This window comes from Triturus cristatus, chromosome 10 (assembly GCF_964204655.1).
Source record: "Triturus cristatus chromosome 10, aTriCri1.1, whole genome shotgun sequence".
NCBI classification, from domain to species: Eukaryota; Metazoa; Chordata; class Amphibia; order Caudata; family Salamandridae; genus Triturus; species Triturus cristatus.
The window spans coordinates 141,278,519-141,305,736 of NC_140593.1; the positions used below are offsets into that span (position 1 = coordinate 141,278,519).

The window sequence follows — 27,218 nt, forward strand, 5'->3', positions numbered from 1 at the left end:
CTGGTTCTCTTAGATCTCTCCACGGCATTCGACACGATTTCTCACTCTAGGCTGCTAGAGAGACTGAGAGGTTGTGGCATTCAAGATCTAGCCCTGAAATGGCTTCAAAATTTCCTGACTGATAGGAATCAAACAACTATGCTAGGGCCTTTTAGATCAAATAAACATGGTTGGATAAAGGTGTCCCTCAGGGTTCATGCCTTAGTCCTACCTTGTTTAACCTTTACATGTCTCCTTTGGCCAAAATAGCTGAATCATGCGGGTTTGAGATTATCTCATACGCGGACGATACCCAGCATATTTTTAAAATTGACCCTAATGCCATGTCAGAAAATCTACGTTTCGCAGCAGGAATGAATACTATCTCTAACTGGATGACAGAGAATCTTCTCCAGTTGAACCCTAGCAAGACGGAAATCTTGTTAGTAGGGAAAGCCTCCTTCTCCTGGTCCTCAGAATGGTGGCCTAAAGAGCTTGGATCTGCCCCGGTTCCGAAGCAAAGGGTGAAGAACCTGGGGTTCACACTAGACCAGGCCCTTTCAATGAAAGACCATGTTGCTACAATCACTAGTTCCTGTTACTACAGCCTGCGACTGCTGCGGAAGATGCTTCCTTATCTCCCCATTAAGCACCGTAGAACGCTGGTACAGGCCATGGTCACCTGTCGTCTCGACTACGGCAATGCGATGCTCGCCGAACTTGGCCATTCCCTGCTAAGGAAACTGCAGGTTATTCAAAACACGGCTGCCCGGATGATCCTTGACCGTCCGACTGGCTCACCCTCAGTCCCCATCCTATCAGAGCTCCACTGGCTCCCCATTAGGAAGCGTTCCCTTTTTAAGACCTGCTGTCTGACCTATAAAGCCCTGATCGGCTTAGGCCCCAAATACCTGAGGAACAAATGAACAAAAAAGTCCTCAACTGTTAACTTACGGTCCAATGCCATGGAACTGCTAAAGATCCCCAGAATCCGCCGTGCCCGATCAGGGGCTAGGTTTTTCTCTTGCCTCGCACCGCGTTACTGGAATTCACTTCCTATCGCCATCAGGAATTGCCCCTCTCTCGCTATCTTCAGGAAAAAACTGAAAACCTTTTTATTTTTGATGCCTTAATGTTTGATGTGGTGCCTCTTCCCTCCTCCCTTCCTCAGTGAACGACTAAGCAAGCGCCGAGATGCCCCCGGGTGAGTCGGGCCCTATAGAAATGGTCATAACATAACATAACATAACATACGTTCAAGCGGGTTGTTAATCCTCACATGTACATTTACATGTTTTAATCGTGCTCAGAGAATCTGGGGCACGATCAGTTTGGCAGACAACAGAAGGGCCAGCATTTCAAACAAGAAATCCGCCTTGGTGCGGTTGCAGTTCTTGTCCATACAGAGGAGGTTTTTGTGGGAAATCATTGGTGCTGGGACAAAAGGAACAAGCAGTGAAAATACAGAAATAATTGTATATGGTATCCCACAAGCTTCCTGTCCCTGTGTTACCCACATACCGCATGCAATGTTGGGGCTGAGAGACCTCACAGAAAGAGGCTGGACAAGGTATATTTAGAAAGCATTCTGGGAAGTAAGCTTCAGCAAAAATTGGAATTTCCCTGTGAAAGGCAACTGAAAGATCAATTGTGGAGTCATCAACACAACTGATGCCTGTCACAGCTGAACCAGCAACTCTAGAGCTGAATGGCAGAACATGGCACTGGTCTTAGTCAAAGGAATCCCTCCAAAGACATGGAAAGAGAACTTGATGACTCGCGGTGGCTTGTGGGTGTACTGATGGAGAGCAAATCCGCCATTTTGGGATTACTTTCTGAGCTAATGGTAAGCGACGGTGTACTTACTTTGTAAAGGAAAAAGGGCACGTAGCATATTGGACCAGGGAGAGAGAGTAGAAGTGGTAGTCGGCACTAGAGTGGTTAGGTGTCACTATGTTTTTTTTTATATTTTCTATTCGGCCAACACTTTTACTTTCTTTGTAGGCTTGAAACGTAGTTGGTAATTTGACAAACAGATTCATTTCTTCATTATGAAACTAATAAATAATACAAGGATTAAGTACCATGACGTCTGGGCTCTGTCAGATATGCTTTTTACAATGCAAAATATATTTTTTCTGTAGCTATTTTGAATTATTTATTGGTTGACATATCGTCATCACAATGGCAAAAGTCACAAAACTGAACAAACAGTGAGTGCAATGTCTGCATTATTCATGTGTTTACTCCAGAAAGAAAAAGCTGCATCTCCAAACCCTGCGGGAGTGGTCCGAGGTGCAGAAAATGACGCCGCGGGAAAGGATGAGGCTGAGGAAACTCAACGCGGCGGATGAAAAAGCTAAGAAGATGAAGTAAGTTTTTGAGTCAACTTTGCTTAGTACATTTGCTACCGGGGATGTTGTGGACCCTGAGCCTGCAAATGATATAACCTATGGATGTGAGCTATAGGTCCGATAGAGGGCGCGGCATTTTAGGGGTAACCTTGAATGTAGGGCTTGCTCAAAAGCAATTCAATCTCTTAAAGTTCCCTTACTTGTTCTTGTGCTCAAAATATTTTATTGAATTTTATAATAGGAGATTGACAACACAAAAAACAGCACCAACTAGGTACTTATACAACATCATTCAAAATATTAACAATGGAATAACAGTACCTATATACAGGGATTAAATAACTTTTGTAATGTATAGGAAATAGGAATTGTAATGCTAGATTATAAGAAAAAAGGAAGGAATATAGATTATCATTCATGTAAAAACTAAGAATAGAGCTACTATTAATAACCATAAAACACCTTCTAAATATGGAAGTAAATAGAGAAATAGAATAAAACAGAATGATTCTGGCAGGGGCAATCTGCGGTGCAAGCTGCAGTGGGCTCCAGACGAAAGCCTTGGAACTTATTGTTTTACAAATTGAGCACTGAATAGGCTAGACTTAGATCAGCCTGTCTAATTGGAGTGGGGAGGTCAGAAAAAACACGTTTTCCGGAGGTTCCGTTTAAGATGATGTTGTGGCTTTGGCAGTGGCGTCTGCCACCAAGTATCACGGGGGTGGCGGGGATGGTGGGGGCTGGAATAGGAAAATCAATTTAAAGAGTGACTTACCTTGCTCCCTGACTACAGCCTCGTCTCGCGTCGTCCTCTCCTGTTCCAGCTTGAGGCAGGAAGCACAAACAGCTCCCCCACCAATCACAAGGCTGTAATACAGCGTTGTGATTGGTCTGAGCTCTGTGATTCGGCTATCAGACAGGCAGTGAGAGCCTGTGCATGTTCCTCACCAGGCTGTGCATTACAGCCGAGTGGGGAACATGAAAAGTGTGCATGACTGTTTGGCCGGGCCAAGGCGGCCGCCAAGCAGTCATGGCCACTTAAGTGCCCACCACTGCTCCTCTTGCTGGCTGTGACACAGCCAAGCCCCACCTCGCCCCGTAAACTGGAAAAATAAAATGATAATAACCTAGGGCCATATGTATGAAAATACATTTTTGCGATTCTCAAATAGCGATTTTTTGTGAATCGCTATTAGAGAATCGCAAAACGCTATGTATGTACGATTTGCAAATAATTTTGCGAATCCCTACATATTCCTTAATTGCGAATTGAAAATGGCGATTCGCAATTAAGGACTACCTCCCCATTCATTCCTGTGGGCCTAGAGGCCCATAGGAATGAATGGGAAGACATTCTCAATTTGCGATTCTCAATTAGAGAATCGCAAATTGAGAATGCAACTTCAAGGGTGCCAGGGTGTCAAAAGGACACCCTGTTGCACCCCTGAAATGTGCATGTGTGCACATGTGGCACACATACATGTCCTAAGGGCATGTATGTGCGCCTCATGGCACTTTGAAAAATGCAAAAAAGTGCATTTTTCAGAGAAATCGCAAATTACCACCAACTTGAAGTTGGTGGTAATTTGCGATTCCTTAAGGCCAAATAGCACTTTTTTGTGCTTCTTACATTGCATTTAAGGAATAGCCATTTGCGATTCCTTAAATGCAATCGCAAAATAAGGAATCGATAAGTTTGCGATTCCTTATTTTGCGGGGCAGTTTTTCTTTAATTACATACAAAAGAGTCAAATTGCGATCACAAACGCCGAAATTCTGCAAATTTCGGCGTTTGCGATCGCAATTTGGAATGATACATATGGCCCGTAGTGTTATTATAATTTTCTTTTATCCACAGCTCGAAATGCATTCCGGGGACGCTCCTCTGCCTTAGCGGAGGAGCTGCCGCAGGTCTTTGCTAAGTCCCTCTCTGTCCTCTGATGAGGAGACTCCCAAGGATAGTTGGGGGTCCTCACTGTTTTGATGAAAAGAGATTTTCGATTTCCAACAGGAGAGACTGATATATTCATCCTTATAAAGTCGATAAAGCAAGCATCACTGATTTTAGTTACAGTGACACCAGTTAATTACAGGGCTAGAAAGCTGCAAATTCTGTAGGAGGAATTACTGACTACGTAAGATATGTTTATTATTAATCTCAGTTCTTTCTTGATACACCCAGCCTGAAATGCTCTAATCTTTTTAGAATATATATTCAGTAGTTCAGGAGAATGAGGATCACCTAATAATCGTTATTCTATATTTAAATTATTATATGGAGTTTCAGAAAAGGAGCAACAAATCCACAAAGCAATCCTGTAATATCCTAACGATAAGTATGGTCTCACGATGTCCGTGTACAGTATTCCTGCCATACATTACTTTGATTCTCTGTCAAACTATTTTACCATGGTTTTATTTGTGCATTCATTCCAGTAATTGGATTTTCCGTTTTCCTTGACCCGTATTCAGCGGCGGCCGGAATGCTCACGGGAGGGAGGGGGTGGGGACGCGCGGGAATATAAAAAAATGAAACGGACCTTACAGCCGGTTACCGTACCACCGGCACCTCCTCTCCTGGCTAAGCCGATCGGGTCACAGTGCAATGGTACAGCTAGCTCCTCGCACTCCCGCGTGTTCCAACTTCCTCCTGCAGGAACAGGCAGCTTCCCTCCCCTACGCAAGCCAATCACAACGCTGCAATGGCAGCGTTGTGATTGGTAGGCGCAGCAGGAGAGCGCCCCAGTCGGGACATTTTCTCTGCGTAGAGAAAAGGGGAGAGTGGGCGGTCCTGGTCGAGGGCAGGGGGGAGTAGCTTACCCACTGTTGTGGGTACTGACTGTTTGGTCGGCTCCAGGGCCGACCAGAGAGTCAGTACCCATAACACTGGGTAAGCCACTCCCCCCTGCCCTCGAGCAGGACAGCCCACCCGCCCACCCCCAACCAGGCACTTCGGCTTTCTCGCAGTGCGAGAAGCAGAAATATAAAATGGTAGTTTTACCATTTTATGTTTCTGCTCCCCGCACTGCGAGAAAGCAGTGGGGCGACGCCCAAACGCCCCTATGGGGGAGCCACCTCTGCTCGTATTCCTTTTTTTACAGTACAATAACATCAATATTATAGAATATTATATTCCTGTAGCAATTCCCATGCTCCACACTTTCTGCAGAATCTGTATACAGCTGGGCATGCCCACTGTGGGCGTCTCTAGGACCCTTAAGTATGGGGGCACTGGGCACTCCTGTCTGATCTGGTCAGGTCTCTATTCTTAAGCTTTTCTTCGATGCAGTATGTTCTCAAGTTTAAATGGTCAATAATGGACACCAGCTTGATGGTTCACCGCGCTTTCACTATTGTTTATAAGCTGGGCCACTGAAATTATGTGGCAGGGGAGACTAAATTGTATGTCAAGAAAAGACGCATTATGCTACGTAGTACGGTACATATTGTGATAGTTTTACTTCATCATTTTGTCATTTTTTTGCATGCTCACACTGTCTTAGCAAAGGGTTTACTTCATTAGTACCAGTTGAATCTAGCTTCCGTGCCCGGCATAGCACTAAAAGAGCATTACGGGAAATAACGATATCCATCAAGTCGAGTCTAGAGCTTGGCCATAGCTTTGCTTTAATTCTGCTGGATCTGTCAGCGGCATTTGATACTGTTTTGCGTGAGATGTTTCTCCAAAGGCTGAAGACTACTGGGATGGGTGGAACGGCTGTGAAAAGACTGGGCTCGTTCCTAGAATAGAGAGATCAAGTGGCGTGAAGAAGCCCTTCTATTCAGAGGTGAAATCCATCAAATGTGGAGTGCCACAAGGCTCGTCACCCAGCCCCACTCTTTCTAAAATTATATGGCTCCCTAAATCCCAATAGTGGAGTCATACGGCATTAAAATTGCCTCGTGTGCAGACAATATGCAGCTTCTGCTGTGTTATGAGGGCAATTCAGTCACGGCTAAGCAAACGTTCACATCCTGTGTGGAAGAAGTGATGGACTGGTTTGGAACTAACCCCTTACAGTGTAACCCAGACAAGACCGAATTACAGCTGTTTCGCCCGACCCTCTTCCGGGCTGGCTTGGGGCTTGGCCAACCTGCGGTATTCCGCCACCCAGCAAGGAACCTGAGGGTGCTGCTCGATGTACAGCTCTCCTTCAAAGCCCAGATAGCAGCAGTGGTGAAATCCAGTTTTTGGATTCTAAAAATGCTAAAGAAATTCCTGTATTTTCTTCCATGGGATGTGCAGATAACAGTGGTTACGGTATCGATTCTGTCCAGATTGAACTACGCCAACATCCTCTACTTAGGAATTCCAGATTATCTTTTACACCGTCTACAGGTGGTCCAGAACACAGCAATCTGCCTCCTGTTCAAACTGTCCAAACATTTCTCTGTGGAACAACTGCATTGGTCACCAGTCCATGAGAGCGTGTTGTATAAAGCCTTAACAATCGCACACCGAGCTTTCCACAATACAGGGCCTAAATACCTTAATGAGAGAATTCTCGAATACTGCCCAGCCAGGGCCCTTGACTCTAGGAATGCACAGATGATAGCTGTCCCTCGAGTTGAAGAAAGCGAAAGGGGAGTGCCTCCTTGGTGATACTTGTTGCCAACATTTGGAATCAGCCTCCACTTCAACTCGGAGCCATTGGAGATGTGGCTACCATCTAAAAAGGCCAAAAACTCTACCTGTTTAATCTATACTCGCTGAGTAGCTGTATGCTTTACAAGACCAGTCATTCATTCAAGTTACAAACACAGTAAAAATCAACTGAAAGATGATCAGTCAAACTTTGCATAGGGCCATCAACTGCACGGCAACACTTGTCCCTGCTATTTTAGTAACTTTTGATCTGTTTGAGCTAGAAACAACATTTTTGATTAAAATCTGTAGATTATGCAGCAGATGATGGATTATGTGCCACATGCAGCAAATCCATAAGTATGCAGAAAACATCATGGCTGCAGAATCGCATATTTCTAGAAGTCCTCCTAATAAGAGAATCTACTTCCCAAATCCCTGTCCCAGTTTGTCTTCTCTTATTCCTATAGGTTGTCCATCCCGCTTGTATCATCAGATCTCGGTTGCACGTGTTTCTCTTATCCAGTGGAAACATAGAGTCCCGCAGCTGGTAAGGTATTCATTTAACATTTGAAGTCTCCTCTCAATATCGCTTTATTTTCCGCGGCGAGCCAGACCTTCAGACTGGTATCTGCTCCAGTGGATCAATGCTAACCTAGAACCACACACATTGATGTTTTAGACTGCATGATCCCATCTATCACACTGTAGCACTTCAAACTGGCCCTGGTCGTCTATGTGCTCATAATGCAGCTTTATTGAGGCTCAGTTAAGCAACAACATGCACAGTGCCTGTGTAAGAGATAAAATAGGCTTGCACCCACTGTTCCTCCCAAGTTTGACATGCCTGTGTCGGGTATGGTGTGCTTTCTGCAGATCGTCTACTTGCCGATATGCTTTCCTTAGAGGTACTGACGTATTCTCTGTTGTTGTGTGTATATGTATCTTTGTGTTATTATTGAGTGAAACTATCTACAAAGTAGTGGAGCACTGTCCTGAGGGGGACAGAGATCTCCCACCCATTCAGCAACTCCACACTGATACCCGAGAAGCTGCGTTGGACTGGAATTTAAGGCAGTCTGGCTCTTAATAGTAACAAAAGATGGCGGTTCATCCACCGAAACAGAAATTAGGAAAGATTTTTGAATGATACTAGATAATATATATTATCGGAAATGCAATTATTGTAAAATATGCTTATAATTTAATCTGGCTAAAACTCCAGAAACCTTTGTAAGAAGATATTTGGAGCAATTCATGAAAAAAAAAAACATAAACATATTGTTAGAAGAACAAATTTGACAGTATTTTGAATTCATTTTGCCAATCCTTTTGACAAAATATATAAAAGTAAAGTTTACAATGGTGAAAAGTAGTGAAGTACTCAAAAAAGTGCTTTGCATAGACTATGAAGGCCATGACTAGGCACGTAGGAATATTTAGAGGTGGTGAAGACAAAACATTACAAACTAATCAACTAATGGCATAAGGTAAGGAAGTGTCCACTTGTCTGTTGTCAACAATGTTTCAACCCGAGTCATGCCAAGATTGTCATGCCTAGATTGGGAATTATCTAGTCATCTCTCATATTCTGAAGTAATGCATAAAAAAGGGCATTGAGAAAAAGTGCAAGTGGCCAATTTGCCAATTTGTCTTGGAGTGAAATGGTAAGTTTTAGAAATTGGGTTTCTGGTTGGCAGAGGTATGCACCCTGTCCAAGTAGGAACCACAATCCTAGTCAGGGTAAGTCACAACACACCCTTAATTATCCTGTGTTCACCCTCTGGTAGCTTGGCACAGAGCAGTCTATTGGTTCTAAGGGTGATGTACTGGGTCCGAAGGTGATGCACTGGGTCCCCTCCACACAACGGCGAGGATGCGTCGGTTTCCGATGCACGCAAAGGCAAAGATGCGCTGGTTCTGAGCCACGCATAGACGAAAGCTTGTGCATAAGTTGGCTTGAAGAAGCACCTTAGGCCTCACTTCCAAAGATCCAGGACTGGGGTGGCAACACTTGGCAGGGAAGACTCCCAAATGGCAGAGTCCAGGTGCAGGTAAGCTAGAAGTCTTTTATGTCCCTGACACTTCAAATCAGGAGCCTACCTTTGTGTGCGACTGTCTAGAGGGAATACACAAAGCCCCGCTGTCACCCAACCCAGACTGAGCAGAGACAGGCAACAGGCACCAAGTGGCTAAACTAAGAAAATGCCACCAGTGGTGTAGTTAAACATTTTGCTGCCTCTGCCTTTGCCGCCCTGCAACGGCCGCAGATAAGAGCAGGGGAGGGAGGCTGCCGCCCTCAAAACTCGTGCCGCCTGGGGCACACTGCCCCCCGAACTCCACTGTGCTATGCCACTCAATGCCACCTTTCTAAAAGTAGTTAATTAGTATAAGGGAAACCAACAATCTATAGGGACCAAGGGAAGTAAGTATTTTCAGGAACAAAGGTCCCTAAAGTCAATGAATAGAAAACAATGCTCTGTGACAAGAATAATGTCCAGGAGTAATCACAAATGGATATTTAGTACACTTTTAATCAACCATATATATATATCAAAACAATACTGTTACAAAGACGATGGAAATTCCAGGTTCAAGTAAGAAACGTCTTTATTCCACCTCCACAGTTCCACATCCAGCAGGTGCTCTGCCAGAGCAAGTTATGTCACCAACATTCTAAGGTAGCCTCTCGGCCAACAGTAGGGTTGTACCAACCGAGGGGAAAGAAGGGGGGGAAAGAAGGGAGAGGAAGGACAGAGGAAGGTTCTAATGAAGAGAAAGTGTAGATGATGGGAAAGGAGAAAACACAGTAAAAGGAAAATAATTACAACACATCTTTCCCCTAAAGGAAGAGGAGACAAGTAACTAAGCGAGAATACAACCAATAATGCAAGGTGTTGAGTAATAAAAGTCTGAAAAGAGAAACCCGGTCTTAATTTTCCTCCATGAAGTGTTGCGGGAGGTTGATTATTGTGTTAGATGAGCAGGTGGAAACTTCCAGAGCCAAGTCTGGAGCGGGGGTTCTTGACAATCTATCCATGCTCCAGCTTTGACCGTTCTCGAGGGTTACAGTGTTCTGTTTTACTTCCACAATTTTCAAAGCGTCAAAGATTTTGGATTCCCTTTCCCCACTCCGTGTGCGTCTTTTTACTGACACCCAGTCTCCAATTCTTCCATTTCTGTTCTTTGGTTCCATGTTTGATGCCATAGTAACGTTTATATCTGTTTTGATGTGCTTCCACTTTTCTGCTTCTTTTTTCCTCATCCAGCTCCACGGTATCCCCCCTACTATTCCAATTAGGGAAGAACTTGGTACCAGGTTTTCTCCCTTTGAGGGACGAAAATGGAGATGTGCCAGTGATTTAATTCTGTGTTGTATGGTAGGCCCATAACATGTCTTGTAAAACTCTCTCAACTGGCAACTGGTTGATGCATGCAAGTTGAATGTGCTCTTTGATCATTTTATTGACCCTCTCCACCATGCCGTTTGCCCTGGGACAGTAAAGAGCAGTCTTTGACTGTGTGATGCCCAAATTAGACAAGAATGGCGTCATAGCTGTTGAAGTGAACTGCACCCCGTTGTCTGATACTGTACTCGAAGGGATGCCTTCGGATGCGAATGTGTCTCTTAAGAAATTTATAAGTGTCTCTGTAGTCATTAGGTTAACCATTCTGAAGACTACCCAGTGAGAATGGTAATCCGTTAACACAAATGCAAAACGTTTTGTGACTCCCTTTTTGTTGATGGGACCTATGATATCAAGGGCTAGTTTGTCCCATGGTTTGCACGGTACGGATACAGGAGACAATGGTGCTTTTCGTGTAACCTTAGATTTGTCACTATTTGCGCACACGTTGCAGTCCTTTACCTTGGTTTCCACCAAAGAATCTATGCCAGGAAACCAATAGCATTCTCTGAGTCTGGATTTTATCAAACTACGCCCCAGATGGCCTTCGTGAACCAAGTCAATGATTTTGTTCTTTAATCCTGTCAGAGGTATTATCTTGTCATTTCTCCAAACGCGGTCTTGGTGTAGATTCATTTCGTGTCTGACCTCCCAAAATGTACTTATTTCTTGGTTTACTTCATTGCGTGTGTTAGGCCACCCATGCATCGTGTAGTTTTCTAATTGAGTCAAGACCTCATCTTGGCTCTGGCAAGCAGACCATTCAGCAGGGCTTATGGTGGACGAGTGGATTTCTAGGATTGGGTACTCTGTGGTTTCAAACTGTTCTTCCACATTTAGGGGTGCTCTTGAAAGGAAATCTGCGGCTGAGTTGTGTTCTCCCGCAACATACTCGACTTTGAAACAGAATCCTTCTAGACCCAACACCCATCTTGCCACTCTTGGAGTGCTGTTAAAAGTATCTTTAGGGTTGAACATAAAAAAGAGGGGTTTGTGATCAGTTCGCACCGCAAATTTGATTCCCCATAAATAGAATTTAAAGTGCTTGATGGCTCAGAAGCACGAGAGTGCCTCTTTTTCAAGTACAGAAAAAAAAAAATCAGAGTTGCTAAGGGTACGTGAGGCAAATGCTACAATACGCTCCTTGCCATCAATGACCTGTGATAGTGTGGCCCCAAGACCCTTATTGCTGGCATCGGTAGTGAGTGTTGTCTTTCTGCCTCGGTCAAAATTGCAAAGATACGGGGTGGAGATTATTGCAGATTTTACTTTGTCAAAAGTTGCCTGGTGTTCCTCTTGCCAATTGAATTGTATGTGACATTTTGTAAGGTCGCTAAGATTGCTAGTCAAATCTGATTTTTTTTCCACGTATTTGGCCATGTACTCAGCTTGGCCCAAGAAAGATAAAAGTTCTTGTTTATTGGTGGGAGCAGGAGCATTCTTCACTGCTTCTACAAGACACATTTTAGGTTTGAAACCATCCTTTGTAATAGTGTGCCTGAGGTAATCGACTGTAGTTACACCTATTTAGCATTTTTCTTCCTTGAGTGTTAGATCTGACTCTTTAAATTTAGTAAGGACTTGGAAGAGATACTTGTTATGTTCCTCTGTGGTGGCACCGTAAATTAAGACATCGTCCTGGTCTTTGGTATGCCCTCTAGAATGTGCTGCATTATCTTCTGAAATACAGCGGCCGCTGAGGCCAAACCAAATGACATCCTACAGAACATGAATGTGCTTAGAGGAGTGGTGAATGCAGTAAGTTCCCTAGAATCTGGGTGTAACTCCACCTGGTGGTATGCCATAGAAAGATCCAGGACACTAAAGCATGTAGCCTCACCCATAGTCCTAAAGATTTCATGTATGCGGGTCAAAGGGGGTCCCTCAATCAGTATACTGTCATTAAGACCTCTAATATCAATGCAGAGCCTGATGTCCTCCCCCCGCACCTTCCTAGCAATGATAATGGGGGCAACCCATTCAGAACAGTCGACAGGTTGTATGATGCCTAAATCCTGTAACTTGGTTAACTCTTGTTTAAGTGGTTCCCACAAGAGGTGTGGTATGGGTCTGGTTTTGTGTACTTTTCGTCTAGCATTCTGTTTCAACTTAATGCGGTGCTGGTAATGTTTGAGGAGCACTAATTTTTTAGAAAACACTTCAGGGAAATGACTACAAATCTCTTTACCTGATACTTCCTGGTCTATGACAAGCCCCTGCTCTGGGTTGTTAGGGTCAAGAGTGATCCCAAGTTCCTTCTGGTGTTGCCACCCCAGGAGATTGAACCCTTCCTCGACAATGTAAACCTTGCTTGTGGTGGAACGGTCTTTGAAAGAGATGCATTAATTCATTATCCCTCTTATAGGGATGGAATCCCTGGTATAGCTACTAGGGGAAATGTCTGCAACTAGAAGTTCATTCTCCTCACAAATCTCCATGTTTTGAAATCTGAAATGTTAAGCAATGTAAAAGGTGAGCATGAGTCGGCATACATCCTTATCATTTTCCCATCTAAACCAACTTCCCACTATGGGTACTCCATCTGATTTACCCCATTGCAATCATGAATCTGAAAAATGATTTTCTTCACGCTCTGTAGTTTGTTCTCAGGCGTTTCGTTAACACCAGGTGGTTTTTGAAAGATACTGTGGCATACCCTAGCTAAGTGCCCTTTCTTATTACATTTTCTGCAAGTAGATGTTCTGTCTTGACAATTAGGGTTATTAGCTAAGTGGTTGCTACTGCCGCATCGATAACATTTTAGTTTATTCGTTTCATAAGCGCGTGAGTGGTCAGTGCTCTTGTCGTTCATTTTGCAGACTGTATCTTCTACAGTCAAATCAGCAATTTCTGACACTTGTTCGTTATTAGTAGGTGTTTTCATTTCCTTTATGCATAACGCTATGTATTCTACAGATTTTGCTATCTCTATCTCCGGCAACTGTGAGAGGCACTCGAACAGTAACACGGAGCTTCAGACTCATTCTCAGGTATGGAAGACGCCAGCCCGGTGATCTCTTTCACAGCCATACACCCGTTCTGCCTGACGCGTTTCGAAGTCATCTTTTTTTTTAAAGGCTTGTGATGAAATGAAGTACAGTCCGGTCAGCACCTCCTAAATACACTCCATTGTGCGCCCCCTGATGGGCTGTTCTGAATGACACTGCGCAGGTAATTATGGGAGCTGTAGTGCCGGGGGGAAATACGTTCCCTTACAAGTGCGTTAATCGTCCTGCTGAGTACATTAAAACCCACTGATGGGCCTCAGTGGTCGGGCTCTTCCTCAATCCTGTGTTGTTGCCCCACATATTGCGGCCGGTATATATAAACCACAGTGGCCCCTCATGTTGATAGGGTGGTGCTTTCTTGGCAGCAAGGCCGTCGCCCAAATATTCATGCTACGGCTTGTACCAATTGTGAGAGGCACTCGAACAGCAACACGGAGCTGCAATCTTTAGACTCATTCTCAGGTATGTAAGTTCCCTTACAAGTGCGTTAATCGTCCTGCTGTATTTATGAGGTGGTGACCGGACTGTGCTTCATTTCATCATGAGCGTTTGAAAATGAAGATGACTTCGAAACGTGTCAGGCAGAACGGGTGTTATGGCTGTGAAAGAGATCAGCGGGCCGGCATCTTCCATACCTGAGAATGAGTCTGAAGCTTGCAGCTCCGTGTTGCTGTTCGAGTGCCTCTCACAATTGGTACAAGCCGGAGCATGCATATATATATATATATATATATATATATATATATATATATATATATATATATATATATATATATATATATATATACATATACATATATATATATATATATATATATATATATATATATATATATCCATATCCTGGAGTTCCTTCGCATCCCGTGTAGGGTTCCTTACACGGCAAAAGTCACGGCACCACAGCAAAGGTAATATTTTTAAATATGATTTATTTTACACACCATAGTGCAAAATGAGCAAAAAATAGGACGGTCTACGCGTTTCGGCTTCCTCTAGCCTTCTATTGGACCATAGAGTCCCTCGCGTCAAGACAGTATTTCTAAAGTGCTTAGTGCTTAATCCCTTGTTTGTGTTTAATATTTTTGAGTGACTAGACTACTAACCCTCTTTAGCAAACATGGATCAATTCATCCACCATTTTGACATCAGTTGTAAAGTACATTCAGTGTCAAAAGGAAAGTGCGAGTGCAGGATAAATATTTCAAAAGTATACATTTAAAACACAGAGCCGACATTTCATTTGATTTTAAATGCCTCTCGGTGGCTGGATAATTCTTGTTCCATCATTGTATAAATCTATGTCCCCATATCTGTTCAGTACATTTTGGATTTCATGATCAGTTAGTTGTACAAGCATAGGCTACATCACAGGTCCACTATGATTTGCATTTTAATAATTCATATAATGATTAAAAGTTTCATTAAGTTAAGATCTATAAAATGTAAAGTACAAGTTAAGATCAGCATTGTTTTAAAACGTCATTGATGTTATTTTCTGTTTATAATTAATCAGTGTAATCTATAGGATTTAAAGTACAAATTAAGACCAAGATTAATTTAAAACATCATTAAAGTGGCCCTCTAAAAAAATCTGGTATTCATGAATCCACCAGTTGTTCACATTGGGGGAGATAGAAAAATCAAAGTAGATGGGACTATGATACATCCAACCTCTCCTGATCTTATTCTTGGAGCAAAAGAGTTGACTCTGGTTTGGATATATTATACAATCTTTGAAGAGCATATGAGCGAAAATTGTGTTTTCAAATGTGTAAAATTGTATATGAAGTGACGATGAATTATTAATAATAACGAGATCTGGAAAGGTATATACATGGGAATCACGGCAACATGATAATTCTGCTCAGCAGTTGTCCTTTAAAGTATATCACTATTTACAGATGAACGTGTAGTTCTGCATCCTGATTGTGTCCATATGGATATTCAGTGCCAATTGCAAGGAGGAGTCGTGATACCATTCTACGTAACTTCAAAGTTCTGTCTCTGCCTCTTTCTGTAGGTTTTACAATTTTTATCCCAGAGTATTTCAGTTGTTTACAGTCACTTGAATGAAATTCATGAAAGTGTTTTGGTATGGGATAACTAAAATCCTTGTTCTTTATGGCACGTAAGTGTTGTGGGATTCGCAGTTTTATTTTATTGATTGCGCTTCCTACATAATGTTTTTTGCAAGGACAAGTTAATCTGTAGACCACATATTTGGATTCACATGTGATGTGGTCAAGGATGCTTTCTGTTCTCCCGTTCTGAATTTGGTAGGTCGTGGCGTTCAGGCCATGTTCACAAGCTCGACATTTCGCACATTTCCAGAACCCCGGTGTCTTGAGCCATGAGGTTGTTTTTGATTCGCGTAGCTCTAAATGGCTCTGTGTCAAGATATCTGCTAGGGAGGCTGTTTTTCTATAAGTAATACTCGGGTATGGCATCAAAGTTTTTCTTAATGTTTCATCCAGCATTAGAATCTCCCAATTCCTGCTAATAATGTGCTTTATTTCTCCACTTTGGTTATTAAAATCCATGATCAGTCGTGATGTTGTTTCTTCCTGACCTTTTTCTCCAGCATTTTTCTTTTTGACGGTGTTAAGAGGTCAGTTCTTGCTTATAGTTTGACTCTGGATTTTGCATTCTTAATGACTTCCAACGGGTAGCCCCTCTCCATGAAGCGGCGACTCATTTCATTAATTTCACAATCCAGATCAGAGATTTCTGTGCAGTTCCATTTTGCTCAAAGCATCTCGCCATAGGGTATGCTCCATTTTAGATTTTGCGGGTGCCCACTATTTGCATGCAGAATGCTGTTGCATGAGATGGGTTTTCTATGCATTTTGCTGCATACCCTATGTTCGCTGATGAAAACTTCCACGTCTAGGAAAATGATGTTTGATTCACTGATTGTCGACATGAAGGTTAGATTGTATTCATTCTCGTTGAGGGAGTCAATGACATTCTTTAAATCGACACGATCCCCTTACCATACGATAAAGAGATCGTCGATAAATCGACACCAAGTTTTTATTTTTGAGTGTTTTTGTTTTTCCAGAGTCTCAGTTTCCCACACTGCCATCAACAGGTTAGCGTATGTGGGAGCAAAAGATGTCCCCATAGCGGTACCCTGTCTCTGCCTGCACAGGTCGCCTTTGAAGAGGAAGATGTTATGATGTAAACAATAGGTCAGCATTTCTATCAGCATTGCAGAGTGTTCCAGATGACTTATTGATCTGGTTTGCAAGGATTTTTTAACAGCTTGTATTCCATCAGTGTGGCGGATCGATGTATAAAGTGATGAAACATCTATTGTTGCCATGATTGAGCCAGCTTTCCAATCGTTTTTTTGAATTTTATTAAGGAAATCTGTAGTATCCCTCAAATAGGAGGGTAACAAGGTCACATAGTTCATTAGAAAAATGTCCACAAATCTGGATGTAGATTCTAGTAATGATCCAATAGAACTGACTATTGGTTGTCACGGTGGAATGTGGGCTGCTTTATGTACTTTCGGTAGAAAGTAGATCGTTGCTGTTATAGGATAGTCTGTTTTCAAGTATAGGGATTCCTTCGAGATCAATTAGGCCATTCTCTTTCCATCCTAGTAACATCTGATGGTAATCTTTGGTCCAGATCTCTATTGGGTTATCCACAAGTTTTTCATAGTGGTCTTCATTCCCCAATTGTTTGTGTGCTTCAGCTATGTAATCACTCATGTTCTGGACCACGATGTTACCACCTTTGTCAGCGGCCTTGATAATTATCTCGGGATCTTCTCTTAGTTCCTTGAGTGCTTTGTACTCTCCTGCCATTAAATTCCAATTTTTCTTTTTATTCTTTGACTTGTTGTTTAAGGAATTTGTGGAGATTTTGTTCATTTCTTCCACCATGATTTCGTGAAATAAATCAATTTTATTCCCAGGCGGGAGTTGTGGACAAAATGTGGATTGTTTTTTTAAGCCACTGTCGCCCCCTCTGTTCGTGATCATCCCTAGTCTGTGGCACAATTATTTGTCAGATTCAAAGGTCTGTTGATATCTCCCAGTTACAGACTCTTCTCCTACTTTCAGGGATGCCAATGCTCTTAATGCTGGTAAGTCTTTCTGTGTAATTGGCGATATTTCTTGATTATTAGTTGTCGGACAGATTGATCTGTGTGTCTTTTCTGCGAAGTATTTTTAGAGTTTGATTTTTCAGCAAAATTTATAGAGGTCAATACGTACATTCGGTATGTCAATGTCTTTGTTTGGACAAAAGGTCAATCCTTTATTGAGTAGTTGAATCTGAGTGTCACTTAGTATTTTATTTGAGATGTTGATTACTAAGTTGTTTTTGGTGAGGCTTATTTTTTATTTTACTTTTGTTTTTCTCTTCCTTTCTTTGGTTTTGTTCCGTCTTCTGCTCCTTCTGATGGTCTTTTGGTTTGTCCTCTTCCCCACGCTGTCCCTCTTCCTCTTCCTCTTCCTCGCGTTATCATCTGTGCCAGGCGCATTTCCCCGAAAAAATCCAGGTGTGTTGCAATTGTCTCTTCATCAGTAGAACTTAGATCAGAGCTGTCCACTGTTTCTGATGTTTAGTTTCCCGCACATTTATCCATCACAGCCCTGTTTCTAAACATAGCATATTTTCTAGCGAACGTATATATACACCCATTGGCATAGTCAATCCTATCTCTGTTGAATTTATTTGCTTTTCTTTTTTCAACATCCACTTCGTGTTTATTAATTTTCTTCTCCATGCTTTCAATCAGTTCCTTTTTTTGTTCCGCTGTTGGATACTGAGCTAATTCCAATTCCAGATCTTTAGTCACGCTTGTTAGTTTTCCCAGTTTCCTTTCTGCATGTATTATTAGTGTTCTCATGAGCTTAAATGAACACTCATTTGTGTCCAACTGCCATTGCTTTATCAGATCTACATCCAAATCCTTGAGGGTGGGCATAATTAAAATTCTGAGTGCTCTTGGCACCCTCTTGAATTCAATATATTTTTCTAACGTTGTTTTTTCCCACCATTTGTTCACCTCTAGGATGCGATTCTGTTGTAGCTCCCTTAAAACACATGCAATTGTTCTCTTGTTTCTTTCTCCAGATGTCTCCCTAGTGTTGGCACTAGTTGAAGGTACAACATTGTCATTCAGCAGTTCGCTCCCTCTTAGCATTCGATTCCTGCTTTTGTCAGCTATGTTTGTTGTTGAGGCTTAATTATTTCTTATTTTTTCTCTATTTTGCTGTGGTGTGTTTCACTTTCTTAGTTAGGTGATCCTCGGTCCGATTCCAGACTTAAAAGATTCCTTCCTTCGCTGCTCTTGCTATTTCATTATATATTTAGCAGATTCGTAGATATGCTTGCGGGGATGTCCGTCTTCACTGTTTATTCCTTCTTGTTTTGTTCTGTGTTGAGGATTCCCCCAATGCAATTTGTCAGTACAGGAGTTGAGGAGTGATTTTCGGGCATTCTTAGGCGCTCCCTTTGTTTATCCCTCCCCCAGCTAGTCTCAAACAGTGGCTTTCTCGGAGCGGATTTCGGCTTGTGTTTGTTTCCCTAACGCCGCCTACGCTGCGTTTCAGGCTACAAGCTACAACGCTTCCCTCCACCCCTTTACTCACCACTGGAATTTCGCCATCCGCCGCGTTGTTTTCTCTGGGTCTTCTCAGCGCGGTGACAATATTGCTACAAGCAGAGGCGTTGGCTGGGTTTTCGACAATCTTTCAATATCGGCTGCAGTTGACCACGCCGCTTTGCCTAACTCTTCGAGTGCCTGTAATGTGTAGTACAGCCACTGCACCATATAACCTGGAGTTCCTTTGCATCCCGTGTATGGTTCCTTGCACGGCACCACAGCAAAGGTAATATTTGTAAATATGATTTATTTTACACACCATAGTGCAAAACGAGCAAAAAATAGGACGGTCTACGCGTTTCGGCTTCCACTAGCCTTCTACTGGTCCATAAAGTCCCTCGCGTCTAGACAGTATTTCTAAAGTGCTTAGTGCTTAATCCCTTGTTTGTGTTTACTATTTTTGAGTGACTAGACTACTAACCCTCTTTAGCAAACATGGATCAATTCATCCACCATTTTGACATCATTTGTAAAGTACATTCAGTGTCAAAAGGAAAGTGCGAGTGCAGGATAAAAATTTCAAAAGTATACATTCAAAACACAGAGCCGCCATTTCATTTGATTTTAAATGCCCCTCGGTGGCTGGATAATTCTTGTTCCATCATTGCATAAATCTATGTCCCCATATCTGTTCAGTACATTTTGGATATCATGATCAGTTGTACAAGCATAGCCTACATCACAAGTCCACTATGATTTGCATGTCATTTATTCATATAATGATTAAAAGTTTCATCAAGTTAAGATCTATAAAATGTAAAGTATAAGTTGAGATCAGCATTGTTTTAAAACATCATTGATGTTATCTTCTGGTTATAAGTTTCCAGTGTTAATTTATTAAATTTAAAACTATTATTTAAATTAAAATATAAATGTTAAATATTATTCAAATAATATTTTTAATTATACATGTAACTAAATATTAATATATATATGTGTGTTTTAATTTTTGAATAAGTAAAGTAGTTATTTTTATTTAAAAATTAAATATATTTAATTTGTGTTATATTAGTGTTACTTTTGAATGTATTTAATGTTTAATATTTATATATATTTTAAAAGCTATATTTTGTTCAATGATATTAATGACAATGATATTTTTAAAGCAATATTTTTTTCATTTAGATTATAAATATAGGATGACAATATTTTTGACAACAATATTTATGTGAAGATATTTTGGTTGGGAGATATTTCCAGAGGCTACATTTTGTCAGTGAACCTTGAATTTTCATGCTGTAAGCCACAATTAACTTTTACGTCACTTGCTGTCTCGTTCACACCCCTCACTTCTGTCTGCTCGTTCACCCTGTTCCTACTTGCCATTTGCTCCTCCACCCTTTTTCCTCCTGCTGTTTGCGCTTCTTCACCCTTAACTAATAGTGCTTGATGTAATGTGCCAGCTAATAGCATTAATGCTGCATTTCCAAGTCATGCTGTTGGCCCCATTCACTAAACAATTGTAACGACCAGCTTTTACGTTTAGCTGTACGAACGTTTTGAATTGTCAGTAAGTTCTAAGAGCACTCCTGGTAGTCTATGACAGTCACAGCTTTTCCATTGTTGTGACAAGCACAAGCATTTACACATGCACAATTGTTTCTGGTGCAATCTCTAGTTTTTTTCCTTGGTGAGAAAACCCTCCAACTAAACCCCTACTTATTTTCTTGTGTTCACTGCCCATTCTCACCCTGGAAACAGATTTACTTCTGTGCCTGACAGGGGTACATCCCAGACTTTGGGCCGGGGAAAGTTTTAGTTGCCACAAACCTCTCGATTTGTGCGTGTGTACAAACCTTCCGAAGCCCCTCTGACTTGGAATGGCCATGCCCTGTACATAGGAAGAGATTGATTTCCATGTCATATTTCACCACACCCTCCTATTATTACATGGGTGAGTACACGGAAGCACGCCTGATTCTGGTATGGTTAATCGGGATGTTTGCACTTGCAGGCTGCACTTACAACCACAAAGTGCTTTGTTATTCGGGCACTTAGGGCCTGATTCACAAAGGTAAAAGTTTATGATTGTTTGCTATTCACAAAAGGATTTAGGAGTAGTATCCGTACCAGTGGGTTTGGAGCGTGCAGGGACCACTATACATTTTTGTCTCGGACCCCCCAAAAACTTGTGACAGCCCTGGTTATAGCACCTTGCCATCACGGTGCTGCTTAAATGTTTTCCAGTCTCGCCTGATCTGCAGCGTTTTCCTTTCTCAGGAGGTCTTGCACAGTAGGTGTGAAGCAGGGCTCCATTATTCACATAGAAATGTTATCGACCTTCAAATGTCAGCACATTGGTGAAAAATGCAAATGCCCCCTTTTTGCTGGTGTGTATGCAAAACACATTTAAATAATTCTCATTCAAAGTCTGCAGATCATAAATCTATGAAATTGGTCTTGTCATTCTTGTGAGTCTTAGAAGTTATCATCCGCAGAGCAGCCGCTCTGCCTGTGCAGCACTTCTGAGATTAAATAGTGCTCAGAGGCACAACAGAACTTCAGGAGGATTGAGAGGCAGCGCGGCCAGCGGTGCAGCGGACAGGATCCAGGGGCGGGGCCAGAGCTCTGTCTGTTCGTATGTGCGGGGTCACCTTTGAGTCCCTCCCCCGGGGCACTGACTTCATCATACTATTGCTGCTAGTTATAGTTATGATTATGATTATTAAGATTATGATTATTATGTGTAATACTACTCAAACAACAACAATAGTAATAAGAATAGTAACAATGACAATGTTAAATAGTAATGATAATAATAATAATATTACTAATAACAATAATAATATTAATACTGTTATTATCATTGTGTCATAAGAATGCTAATAATATCTACAATTAATATTATTGCTATTTTTGTCAGTCGTAGTATGTGGGCCTTCTTCCGACATTGGTGGTCTCGGAGTGGGGCCACCACGCTGCCGCCCTGCTCCGAGACTGCCAAAGCCATTAAAGACGGCCCGCCAGAGGATGACTTATTGTTACTCTGGAGGGGGGTTCTTTGGCGGTCCCACTGCGGTGCCTTTGAAAAAGGCATTGCAATGGGAGCGTCAAAAGGAAGTTCCTGCAGGGCATGGACTTTTGAGTCCATGCCCTGCAGGACATGAGGGTGCATGCACATAAGGAGGCTCAACATCTGCCCCCCAGCATGCACCCCATGGTTCAGAGGCAACAGAGGGCCCTATAGGCCCCCCTTTGGTTCCTCACCGCCACACTTTTCATGGCGGTCACACTGCCATGAAAAGTGTGGTGGTGAAGAAACTCCTAATATGCTTGGCGGTGCTGCAGCGGTACTGCCAGCATATTAGGGGCCTTAGACCGCTGCGCCACATCCAGAGATCGTGGACCCCTGGCAGCAGCAACGGTCCTGTAGCGTTCCAACAGTAACAGTCCTAATGCGGCGGCCGAACCACCAGTCTGGCGGTCCTCGGATCGCAGCCACAGCTCTGGCAGTCCATTGGACTGCCTAACTCGTAATAAGGGCCTAAGTATTATTAGTGCTGATAAAAGTCAGATCTGTTCCTTGTATTAATGTAAATGTATTTGTACTTCTATAGCGCACTTCTACCCAGAGGTCTCGTAGCGCTGTATTCATACCGCTGTGGAACCCTTCCTGGTTTTCCTGTGAGATGTCCACTCCTGGGCACCCCCCAAGGTGAAGCCAGGCATCCTAGCGCTGTGGGGGCCGTTGTGGAGATTAAGCAAGCTATTGCCCAGAGTTGCACAGTGGGACCCATGATTAGAATAGGTACCAAGGCGCGAATTATCAGGTCCGGGGCAATTGAATCCAAGACCTGCCGAGGCGGGAATTGAACCCTGGTCCCGGGCCAGACCTCTGCATTAGGGTCTGCCGCTCTGACCATTGAGCCACACTTCTCCACTTTGGCCCTTAATATTATTAACACTGTTATCCTTCTTATTATTATTAATAATAGTAGTAGTAATCGTTGTAGTTTTATTAGTGTTGTCATTATTATTGATAATAATATACTGAATAATAGTAATAATCACATTATACAGTGTATTGCCATTATGGTTACTCCCATCGTTGGTATATTGTTCTGTTATTATTGATATTGTCATTATTATTCATTCAGTGATTATTACTTTCATTATTAGTATTATTATTACTATTCTTATTCTTATTATTGTTATTAATATTATCATTTGACACTTGCCTAGTGGGTGAAATATGGATTATATAGCTTGCTATGTACTTGGTAATTAGAAAAGAGAGCAAGGAGGAAGAGAGGCTTGACCCCGCAAGATAGAAATAGAATGCGCTGAAAGGTGGGCCTCCGTCCTGAAGGACAGGAACACAGCTCCAGGGGGCTGTAAGTTTAAGACTCAATTTATAGACCTTAAGGGAACTTCAGGAATTTTGCTAAAGTAGCTGTCAATCACAGCGCGAATTAGAAGGGAAACGTAATCCATCTCTGGTTTGCATATAGTTCTTTCTGACCCTCATTACAGTTTGCATTGCCAGGAAACTTAACGTCTTTAGCTGTTCATTTTACAATTACTAACCAGAATGGGCATAGAAAAGTGAGGGAGAATGTAAAGAAAGGAGAAGGTCGGGATTAATTGGTAGTGAAAGGTAAGTATTTCCTCCTAGCTTCCCAGTGTGCTTGCAAGTACTTATTGTTCCTAGTACTAACTGAAAGTTATGCGGCTGGAATGTGGCAGGGTTACAAGGTCTCCCTGCATGTGAGAGTTTTGATGTTTATTTGGATGATACCTAAATTATTTGTTTTCAAGAAACTTGGGGCCTCATTATGATGTCGGGCGGAAACTTTCCACCCAACACCGTCTGGAATTAGGAACCGATCGACTCTCGGTCGGCGGGTCCGCCGGACCGATTACGATGCGACCGAACACTGTTTGGTCTGAGTCCCATTGTTTGCTATGGGAGCCCGTGTTCCGCCCGACAACCGGCCATAACACAGGCTTCTATGGGGAAATGGAGTGTGTGCGGAAAACCCTGCACCCTGTTGCGGGCATCCCATTGTGCCTGCCACACAGTGCAGTATTTTACAGGGTGTCCCTTAAATTTATATACCCCCGGGCCCCCAACCAGAGGCTGCAGGATGAAGGGGGCCTGCTAGAGGCCCCCAAAGTCACTTTCCGACAGCCTTTTTGTGTCGGACAGGCCGACTCGGAAAGGCTGTTGGAAATCGACATCGTAATCGGTCGGTCGGAAACGCTGTCCATATAGGTGCACAATGCGGTTCCGACCGACACGGATACTCCAAGAGCCAGTTGGAACCGATATGGATGACCGTGCAGTGTACTTTCCAACTGCGAACATCGTAATCGGTCAGGCGGAATGTAAACCGACTGAGTCGGTCAGAATAGTTCCGACACAGTCTAGGTAATTCCGACTGTCAAGAGGAGGCTTTCCGCTCAACATCGTAATGAGGCCCTTGGTTTGCAAGGACTTTGATTTCGATAAATATGTGTTATATTGTTGTCCTGCTTTCCATTAATTTGAGGCCAACCAATGGGGAAGGGGGGTATCTATTCTACCATGATCCTCCTTTGAAAGGCAGGACACGCAGTTTGCAGCTACCTTACCATATGCTATGGTTGTTTATTGTTAGTATATAGGATCAGATGATAGCTTGCATAAATTGCGTACATTTTGGTACCTGATAGCGAAAGGTAAGGATAGTGTAAAAAAAGACTACCCTGATTGAAAGGATTGACCAAGGTACATGAGGTTCTTATTTTAATAAAGTATATGCCCCAACTGTTATAACTCCTCCACATCTGAGACTACTATCACCTACTCTTAATTTAAAACAATTGGAGTTCAAAAAGAAGGAGATTGTGAATACAGTCCTAGAATTTCATCACAGTTTTTATAAGTTGAACAATATTGATTTTGTATGGCCTGTTCTCCAGTAGATAATATTCTGTGTCAGACGACGGAGACGGATAAATATATGAAAGTTCAGAAAAAGAAGGTTTATGCGGCATATGATGATTTTAGTAAAGTCTTTGACTCCGTAGATAGGTATATAGCACAAGCGTTTTAAATTAGGTATTCTAAGCGAACTGCTGTGTCTGTTGATGAACCTTCACTCTGAAAATGTTTAAAGTTCTACTGGGTACTGGGAATTAATATACTGATAAAATGTGGGTTTATAACATCTTAAAACAAGGCTGTATATTAGCACTGTTGTTATTTTCTCTATAACTGTCTGATTTACACACTTTATTAAAAAAAAGTCATCACTCATCAGCGAAAAATAGGGTCGGAGGAAATATCAACTTTGTTTTATGCTGATGACTGAGCATTAATGTCCTTAAATCTGATAGGCCTGCAGAAATAAGTCAACATTTTAGCCTCATTTGCACTTGCCCATAACCTCACAGTTAATGAGCGGAAAACAAAAATTATGATATTGGGAGCAAGAGATCTTAAATCACCTTGGTCCTTGTACTATAATGGTAAAATATTAGAGGTAGTAAAAGATTATACATACCTGGGAGTGAATATTACAATCTGTCTAGGGTTCTTCATGATAAACTATAGTTCTCTAAAATGAAGTCTATAGGTTTTGGTCTACTGCAGGTTTTTAATTAGTGCCCAAGGTAAGACATTTGCAATTCCCTTGGAAATGTTTATGTAGCAAAAAGACCTCAGTTTGTACAATATGCTGTTGGCGCTAGGTCAATGTTTTACCTTAATAATGTACCCCGTATTGCATCTGAACTTTGGAAACACTGTCTTGGCTCCAGCTCTATTGAAATGATGCGCCTTCAGCTAGGTTTGACTGGGATAATTTATAGGCCTACTTGTTGTGAGAATGTTTATGTAATAGGAATGGGATTTAGACAATTATTAACATATGTTTCCCCTGCCTGAAGCAGATGGAATAACATACTGGAGTTTCGATTAAAAAAGTTCTTGCAGGTAAAATGTTTTCGGGATGATATGCATTATTGTTTGCAGATATAAAGACTGCAACTGAATTATTTGTTTGCAAGTTGTGGCTTGATGCAATTTTACTTGAAGGCCAGCATGTGTCCAGATGTACAAAGAATATTTATGAAGTTTAAATTTAGGCAGATTCTTATTGCATAAAATGTATGGATTAAAAGGGAGGACACCTACTTTCATCCTAGTTGCCAATATTGTGGTGCTTATAAAAAGGGATATGATTCGTGTTTTATTTTTCTGTCGCAGTCTTTTATATTCCATACAAAATTGACTTGTCCCATCATTTAAAGTATGCACTAGAAACGCACGAGTAAGCACTTTACTTATTGTTAAACCCACCAACTGTGAATATGTTATTGCTTGATGAAATTCTTTGGGTTCTTTCGTAAATTGTAAAGAGTTTTTAAATAATTGTAAATTACTGTCATTAACTACTGGTTATTGGTTAATGCATAACTAAGGTCAACAGGACCTAATTTACAACAACTCGTGCACATGTCATGTAGACCCTGAACTTTGTCATGAGGCAGTGCACACATCGAGGGCAGACTCACAACAGGGAGATGCGACTGACCTAAGGCTCTGTTGATGGCCTAGTGAGAGATACCAGAGCCTTCAGGGGGATAATCCCTGTCCTCGCAATGTTGAATCATGGCATCGCACATACAGTTGGGTTTGATGAAACAAGGAATGGGCAACATGTATGCCACAGAAACAGAAGGCAGAGGACTTGATTACATTGCTGTTACCTGCATTGTGGTTCAACTTTCATGCTCTATTGAAAGGGCTAGAATGGGCCATGAGCATGTAGTCCTGAGGACATCTGGGGCAGCATATTCTGCCTATAATGTTGTGCCTCATCCCTATCCCTTTCCCCAGGTGTATGTCACAGCAAACTTTGTGTGAATGTATTGCTACATACTAAATATCTAAACACAGATAGACACGTACTTTTCAAGGAAGCAGCTTGGGTTTTCATTTATCAGAGGGTGGGGGAGCTGGTGCGTAGGTTATGAACAGACAACCTTGGAGGGGGGTGTACAATGTGACAATCTGCGGGCCTCAGTGAATGCTAGGGCAGCTGGCTTCGAAGAGATACTAGATAAGCCTTTTTTCTCTGAAAAGAGAAGGCTGGTGGGCCCTTTTTCAGAATCGGCTTAACCACAAAAATGTGTATGTGTAACTGACCAAGAACTTGTGCAACCTGAGGAGATACGTGACCTGGCTGATCCTGGGCAAGCTGAAATGATTTCTTAAAATGGATGCTGTGTCCAAAATGGATGCTGTATAGAATGGTTTCAGAGCACTAAAGA

At 42.1% G+C, this 27,218-nt stretch overlaps 1 protein-coding gene across 3 annotated transcripts in view; it reads left to right on the plus strand.

The window, feature by feature from the left end:
- The window catches only part of NEK11 (NIMA related kinase 11), an 835,513-nt gene that overhangs the window by 479,921 nt on the left and 328,374 nt on the right, over positions 1-27,218 (plus strand). For all 3 annotated transcript variants that reach the window (XM_085630659.1, XM_085630661.1, XM_085630660.1), the window contains exon 10: positions 2,232-2,351. In XM_085630659.1, coding sequence (XP_085486785.1) covers positions 2,232-2,351 — 120 coding nt within the window. The remainder of the gene's footprint in view (positions 1-2,231; positions 2,352-27,218) is intronic.